This window comes from Miscanthus floridulus, chromosome 17 (assembly GCF_019320115.1).
Source record: "Miscanthus floridulus cultivar M001 chromosome 17, ASM1932011v1, whole genome shotgun sequence".
NCBI classification, from domain to species: domain Eukaryota; kingdom Viridiplantae; phylum Streptophyta; class Magnoliopsida; order Poales; family Poaceae; genus Miscanthus; species Miscanthus floridulus.
In genome coordinates, this window is record NC_089596.1 from 107,115,676 (window position 1) to 107,123,389 (window position 7,714).

A 7,714-nucleotide genomic window follows, 5' to 3' on the forward strand; every position below is an offset into this window, starting at 1 on the left:
GAGTGGGGAGTTACATTGTGTTTGCCGGGCCCGTGGGTGCGAGTTCGGATCGCAGGGCCTCGACGATGCTGCGGGAAGAGCCCCTTAGCCTCCGCCTGGAGCGAGAGGGCCGTCAGGGGTTCACCCGACTTTTTATTCGACCCTCGCGCTTCCTTTTCGCTCGGAAGGAGGGTTTGTTTTGCCGAGACCCCTCGTGTGCGAGTCTGAGCCGCTGGGTCTCGGCAAAGTGTCGCAGGAAGAGTCCCTTAGCCTCTGTGCGGAGCAAGAGGGCCGTCAGGGATTCTCCTGACTTTTTGTTCGACCCTCGCGCTTCCTTTTCGCTCGGAAGGAGGGGTGGAAGATGCCACGCTACCCTCGGTGGGCGCGAGCGACGGCATTTCCGGTGAGCTGTTATCGGGTAAGTCCGAGTGGAGGCCCGTACCCCGTTCGCTGGGGGTCGGCTAGCGGTCCTGAGACGCGCTCCAAGAGTACCGGAGGGTTTCTCTAGTGGGTGCCGAGGCCGTTCGCTGGGCCTCGGTGGCTCGGTGCCTCCCTACGGTGGGATCCCATTCGGAGACTTCCCTGCCGGTCTCGGACACGACACAGGGCATCCCAAGCGTCTCGCTTGCTTGGGCCTCGGCCTCGCATAGGCTCGCCCGTAGTCGCCCCTGACTCTGTTGTCCTGGGGCGGCTGTCGAAACCCCTGGGGGCCCAGCCTTCGAACCCCTGGACCGTAACGGGCTTGGGTCGCTTGTCTTTATCTCGGGTGCAGGAAGAGCCCCCGAGCCTCCGCACGGAGCGAGAGGGCGGTCAGGGGTCCTTCCGTCTTTTTTGCCCGTCCCCCGCCCGTCCTTTTCGCTCGGACGGGGGGGGGGCTGTTTGCCGAGCCCACTCGTGTGCGAGCCTGAGCTGCTGGGTCTCGGCAAAGTTGCAGGAGGGCCCCCGAGTCTCTCGCGCGGAGCGAGAGAGCGGTCAGAGGTCCCCTGGCTTTTGGTTCGCCCCTCGCGTGTGAGGGTCTGACTGCCGAGCCCCCCTCGGGTGCGAGCTTAGGTCGCGGGGTCTCGGCGTCTTTTTGCAGAAGGAGCTCCCTAGCCTCTGCACGGAGCAAGAGGGCCGTCAGGAGTTCTTCCGGCTTTTTGAACGACCCTCGCGCTTCCTTTTCGCTTGGAAGGAGGGTTTGTATTGCCGAGCCCCCTCGTGTGCGAGCCCAAGTCGCTGGGATTCGGCAATGTGTCGCAGGAAGAGTCCCTTAGCCTCCACACGGAGCAAGAGGGCCGTCAGGGATTCTCCTGACTTTTTGTTCGACCCTCGCGCTTCCTTTTCGCTCGGAAGGAGGGTTTGTGTTGCCGAGTCCCCTCGTGTGCGAGCCCAGGTCGCTGGGACTTGGCAACGTTTCGCAGGAAGAGTCCCTTAGCCTCTGCGCGGAGCGAGAGGGCCGTCAGGGATTCTCCTGACTTCTTGTTCGACCCTCGCGCTTCCTTTTCGCTCGGAAGGAGGGGTGGAAGATGCCACGCTACCCTCGGTGGGCGCGAGCGACGGCATTTCCGGTGAGCTGTTATCGGGTAAGTCCGAGTGGAGGCCCGTACCCCGTTCGCTGGGGGTCGGCTAGCGGTCCGGAGACGCGCTCCAAGAGTACCGGAGGGTTTCTCTAGTGGGTGCCGAGGCCGTTCGCTGGGCCTCGGTGGCTCGGTGCCTCCCTACGGTGGGATCCCATTCGGAGACTTCCCTGCCGGTCTCGGACACGACACAGGGCATCCCAAGCGTTTCACTTGCTTGGGCCTCGGCCTCGTATAGGCTCGCCCGTAGTCGCCCCTGACTCTGTTGTCCTGGGGCGGCTGTCGAAACCCCTGAGGGCCCAGCCTTCGAACCCCTGGACCGTAACGGGCTCGGTGCCTGGTCCCTTTGCCTGAAAGGAATCGGGTGGGGGTTACCTCTCTCCCTGCGGTTAGCAACGGCAGGCGCGCCTTTTGAGGCAGCTTTTTCGGGGAGGTGGGACGGCGCCTGCAGCTACTGCGGTTGGGCGTGACGTGGCGTCAGTCGACGGGACGTAACTGCACGCGCAATTAATGAGGAGGGAGTGGGCGGTAAGACCGGATCTGGATAACCGCACCGGATTTCCTGGGGGAAACTTCCCCGATTTCGTCGCCCGGTGGTTTCGATTCGTCCCTGCATAAATACGCAAACAGCCTCGCCCTCTCCCTCCTTACCTTTTCCGCGTTCGCCTTTGCTGCCTCCGTGCCGTCGCTGAGAGCATAGAGCGCCGGGGAAGAGAAGTGCGAGGGCGAGAGATCGAAAGAGAGAGGGGGAGAGATTACCGCTGTAGCAGCGTCCTCCGCCGCGCAATGGCTGGTGGTCCCGTCATCCTCCCGGCGGATCCCTGGGAGCGGTCCGACGTCACCGAGGAGAAGCTGCAGTCGCTCGTGGAGGCCGGTCTTCTTCGCCCGATCACCGACCCCGACGAGCCGGAGTGGATTGCTCCGGGGGACGAGTCGGAGCCGAGGCCGCGCGACGGTTACGTGGTGAGCTTCATCGTCTTCCACGAGCGAGGCTTCGGGTCGCCGGCGGATAGCTTCATGCGGGCACTCCCGCACTACTATGGCGTGGAGCTGCACAATTTCAGCCCCAACTCCATCGCGCAGGCGGCCATCTTCGTCGCCATCTGCGAGGGGTATCTAGGGATCGCTCCCCACTGGGAGTTGTGGCTCCATTTGTTCCGAGCGACGTTCACCTCCAAGCCGGGGGGAACGAGGGGGGCTCGGAAGGCGCAGAGGGCCGGCGGCTGCACCCTCCACGTGCGCCAAGACCGGCAGTCCCTCTACATCCTGGCCCAGCTGTCGACGTCCAACCGTCGTTGGTATGACGGCTGGTTCTACCTCCGCAACGACGGCGGAGGACTTCCCCCTTATACCGGGCGGGTTGTAGAGAGTCAACCGGAGAAATGGGGGTACGGCGTCATCAAGGTCGACCAGCCTAGGCTGGAACCGCTCTTGAGGGCCTTGGGGAAGCTGCATGACTGCGGCCTTTCGGCGGCCGTGGTCGTGGCGGCCTTTCACCGCCGAAGGGTGTTGCCGCTAATGGCCCGGCGACGGCGGTTGTTCGAGATGACGCCGAGCGACCCGGTCGCCGGTATCAAGATGTCCGCCCTCGCCCTTACCGATGACGAGACCCTGCGTCGGGTGAGGGAGGCGGTAGACGGGAAGCCGAGGCTCGATGACTTGATGCCGTTCCCGATGCGCCCGTCGCGGGGGTATGTCTCGCTGGTAAGTTGGATGTTGTCGAGGCTTTCGCGTCCTTCTTGTTTTTCGCCTTTTTGGTCTGTTGTCTTACTTCGTCGCTCTCACAGGGGATAAGAGACGTGCGAGGCTCCCCGCCGCCCGTTCCTGAGGACGCCCGGCGGCGATCCGTGAACAGGGCGCGTGCCGAGGAGGAGAAGAAGAAGAAAGATGCCCAGGAGGCGAAGCGCACGAAGAAGATCCTCGCGCGCGAAAAGCTGGACGCCCGTCGCCGGCGCCAGAGGCTCGACGGTCTCCCTTTGGAGCCGTCTCCCTCGCCGTCGGTGTCGGATTCTTCGAGCGACGGCGGTGGGTGCGAGGTGGGGACGGCCTGCCTGGAACACCTCCCCGACATCAGGGAGATGGTTCCCGGGGCGCCGGCAAGGAGCCTGACGCCCCTAGGAGAAGGAGGAGGTGTCCCGGGGCCAGTGGTGGCCCGTCCCGGCGCCGAGGCCGGCACACCCGAGGCGCGGGTGTCGGAAGAGCGTGCCGTCGGCCCGATGGGTTCGACGGTGGAGGTTGAGCGGGTGACGGTGGGGGCGACCCCATTATCTCCGCGAAGGGTCGAGGAGGTGCCGGGGTCCGACGGGGTCCAGCTGGCGCTGGTGGACACCGAGGCCGCGTTGCTGCCACCACCGCCGCTGTTGCAGAGGAGGCGGACGGTGTCGAAGCGGTTGCATCCCCGTTCGCGGTAAGCGTCTTTCCTGGCGGAGTCCGCTTCTTGTTTGCCCCTTGGTTGCATGCTGACCTTGGGAGTGTCTTTTCTTGCAGCTAGACGCTTCTGGTGGGAGACCCTCCCTTGGTGCCCCGTAAGGCGCTCAAGGTGAACGTTAGCTCCTCCGCCCATCAGGCAGCGGAGGCGCAGGCTGACGCGCAGCGTGGCGCGGGGTCGGGTGAGGCCGTTTTGGAGGAGGCGGCTGCCCAGGAACAGGGGGCCGAGGCGGCCGCGGAGCGAGTGGAGGAGGAGGCCGCCCAGGAACAGGGGGCCGTGGCGGCCGCGAAGGAGGCTGGGGCGTTTGCTATTGCCGAGGCCACTGAGGGCGAGGCCGGAGCCCCCAAGACCTCCGATGTCAGGGCGGTGGACACCGAGGCCATCAAGGTAGAGACGGCGGAGGCCAGAGCCCTCGGGTCCGTCGAGACCGAGGCGATGGAGGTGGAGACGGGGCAAATTTTGGCGCCGCCCCTGGTTCAGACAATCTCGTCTGATGATTCCTCCCGAGGGAAGGAGGCGGCGGACGTCGGGGCGGCCAGTACCGCGGAGCAACAAGTCCCAGATCCTGCCGAGGGGAGTTCGGCCCTTGTTCCGCTACGGCCCGAGCCCCGTGGGTGGAACTTCCCGCGTGTTTTCTGGCGGGACCAGGCTGATCCCGAGGGGGAGCCTGTGTTCGCCCTTGAGGACGTCGCCGAGGGGGGGCGTTGGGATACCCTCGAGGAGTATCGCCGATTGGCCGTGCGGTCGTTGCAGACAGCGATGACTGTCATGGAAAGGGACTTGCCTGGTGTCACTCGGGTGAGTACTTTCCCCTCTCGTGCCGCGTTGTTTTCTCTCCGAGCCCGCTCGCAGTGTTTTGACGTGTGTTTTTTGTTTTGCCTCCTTAGGAGCTCGAGACCCGATCCCTTGGGAAATCGGTGTTCCTGCGAAATGAGAGGGATATCTGGGACCAGCTCCGGCGCCAGAAGGGCTTGCTTGCCGATGCCCAGGGACTATTGTCGGCGCGGAGTGCGGAAGTGGAGGACCTCCGCCTTCGTTGTGCCGACATTCAGGCGGAGTTGGCCATGGCTAAGGAGCAGTCCGCCCCTCTGGTGGCCAAGATCAAGGAACTGGAGGAGGAGCGAGACTCCTTCAGGCTTCGGGCCCAAGAAGCGACGGCCTCTGCGAAGGCTACAGCCGGGCAGCTGGGTGCGGAGCAGAGCGAGCATCAGGCGACAAAAGTCGCCCTGGCAGAGGCTACCAAGGCGGCCGAGGCCTCTCGGGTCGAGGTCTCAGCCTGGAAGGGCAAGGCCGAGGGTAAGTTCCGCTGAACCATGTTCCTCGTTCCATTTGCTCTTTTTGTCCTGGTTCGCGCTTGACTCCTGACCCCTTGCTGCGACGTAGGTCTGGAGAAAGAGGCCTCCCAGGCGGCTGAGGCCTCCGTCGCGGCGCAAGCAGCGCTGGATGTCGAGGTCCGGGAGCACGAGGCACTGCGCAGCGCTGTCCGGTCTGCCTGCGAGGCTCTGGACGTCGAGGAGGTCCAATCAGCTAGCTCCCTTGGGAGCCACCTCATCGCGTTGAGCGGCCACGTCCGCGAGAGACTCCGAGGGGCGTTGCACACGGGTGTCAAGCGCGCCCTGGCCGTCGTCTCCTCGCACTACGCCATCAACCTCGAGGCTGTCAGCGACGGCTACGTGTTGCCAGAAGATGACGAGGAGGCTGATGCAGAGGTCGTGAGGCTGTTGGAGGCGGCCGAGGCACCTGGCACCGCGTTGGCCAAGCTGTTCGAAGAAGAGGTGGTCCCTCCCGCGCCAGCCGCCGATCCTTGAGCTTTGACCTGGGCCAAAAGGGGCCATGTAACCGAATCGAGTTAGTTGCCGAATCGTGACGTTTTTTTGTGGCCGTCGAGGCCCTTAAAGTATTTGCGTATGTGTGCTTCTTAACCGTTTTCCATTCTATTTCTAAGTTCGTGCCCTCTGTCCCGATCGCGAAGAAATCCCTCGGAACCTAAGCCGTCCTTCGGCGAAGGGCGGTGAGGGAGCTGCCGTAGCCCAGAGGCGTAGGCCGTTCTCACAACTCAGCCGGCCCTTTGGCCTCTAGACAGGCTTTTGGTCTTTGGGTTTCTTGCGAAGGTCCCGTCGGAGCGCGAGAGAGTTTGGTGTGGAAATTTTCGGAAAAACGGTTGAGAAATGGTGTCCGGGACTTAGGGGGGTTCCCCCTTTTTAGCCCCCGAGGGAGGCTCGACTTTGCAGAGGCAGAGCCGAGTCTCCCTTATTGCGTTATAGTGACGTCGAGCCCCTATCGATAGATAACCTCTCTGCAAAGAACTTCCTCGGAACCTAAGCTGTCCTTTGGGCGAAACGGTGGTGAGGGAGCTGCCGTAGCCCAGAGGCATAGGCCGTTCTCACGACTCGGCCGGCCTTTTCGCCCTTGAGACGATCTTTCGGTCCTTGGGTTCTATACAGCCGATTTGTCTATAAGGGGGTTCCTCGAAAGATTATAACAATTTAAAGAACGCTTCTTTATTCATTTCGAGAAACAATGTAAACAACGTTTGGAAATTTAAGGGTAGAAACGACGTAGCTGTTCTATGTTCCAAGCGTTGGTGAAGATTTCGCCCTTCTCGTTGGCTAACTTGTAGGTCCCGGGCTTCAGCACTTGAGCGACGATATACGGCCCCTCCCAGGGTGGGGTCAGCTTGTGGCGGCCCTTGTTGCTCTGCCTCAGTCTCAGCACTAGGTCGCCCACCTTCAGGTCCCGGCTTTGGACGCGCCGGGCTTGGTAGCGTCGTAGGGCTTGCTGATACCTGGCTGAGTGTAGTAGCGCGACGTCGCGGGCTTCCTCCAGTTGGTCGAGGGCGTCTTCGCGGGCAGTGCGGTTGCTTTGCTCGTTGTACGCCTGTAGCCTCTGGGAGCCGTATTCTAAGTCAGTGGGGAGGATGGCCTCGGCTCCATAGACCAGGAAGAACGGTGTGAATCCCGTGGCTCGGCTCGGGGTATTTCTTAGGCTCCAGATGACTGACGGGAGTTCGGCAAGCCATTTCTTGCCAAACTTCTTCAACTGGTTGAATATTCTTGGCTTAAGGCCTTGTAGGATCATGCCGTTGGCACGCTCTACTTGGCCATTCGTCCTTGGGTGCCCTACGGCCGCCCAGGCCACCCGGATGTGGTGGTCGTCGCAGAACGTTAGGAATTTGCGCCCGGTGAATTGTGTCCCATTGTCAGTGATGATGGTGTTAGGAACCCCGAACCTGTGGATGATATCCGTAAAGAATAGCACCGCTTGCTCGGATTTGATCTGAGCGATCGGACGAGCCTCGATCCATTTAGAGAATTTGTCGATAGCTACCAGCAGATGGGTATAGCCCCCGGGTGCCTTCTGCAGAGGCCCAACCATGTCCAGTCCCCACACAGCGAATGGCCATGTGATGGGGATGGTTTGGAGGGCTTGGGCCGGGAGGTGCGTCTGTCGAGCATAGTACTGGCATCCCTCGCAGGTGCGTACTAGCTTTGTGGCGTCGGCCACCGCCGTTGGCCAATAGAAACCTTGGCGGAAGGCGTTACCTACGAGCGCCCGAGGCGCCGCGTGGTGCCCGCAGACTCCCGCGTGTAAGTCCTGAAGTAAGGATTGGCCAGTCTCGGTGGTGATGCATCGTTGGAGAATACCAGATGGGCTGCGCCTATATAACTCGCCGTCGCAGAGGACGTAAGTCTTGGCGCGTCGCGCAAGCCGTCGGGCTTCGGTTCTGTCAGCAGGAAGCTCTCCTCGGACG

General features: G+C 62.5%; 1 protein-coding gene across 1 annotated transcript; it reads left to right on the plus strand.

Moving 5' to 3' along the window:
* The first annotated feature begins 4,510 nt into the window (after positions 1-4,510).
* Positions 4,511-5,831, plus strand: LOC136514801 (uncharacterized). Its single transcript, XM_066508507.1, has 2 exons — positions 4,511-4,761; positions 4,851-5,831. The coding sequence occupies exons 1-2, from the start codon at positions 4,723-4,725 to the stop codon at positions 5,271-5,273; spliced, it is 462 nt and encodes a 153-aa protein (XP_066364604.1). The 5' UTR covers positions 4,511-4,722; the 3' UTR covers positions 5,274-5,831.
* The last annotated feature ends 1,883 nt before the right edge of the window (positions 5,832-7,714 follow it).

What these genes read in the sequence shown, in the direction of transcription:
- LOC136514801 (XM_066508507.1), top strand. Translation starts at nt 4,723, where the DNA reads ATGACTGTCATGGAAAGGGACTTGCCTGGTGTCACTCGG. An exon ending in ACTTGCCTGGTGTCACTCGG is followed by an intron (nt 4,762 to 4,850) that starts GTGAGTACTTTC and finishes TTGCCTCCTTAG; the next exon opens with GAGCTCGAGACCCGATCCCT.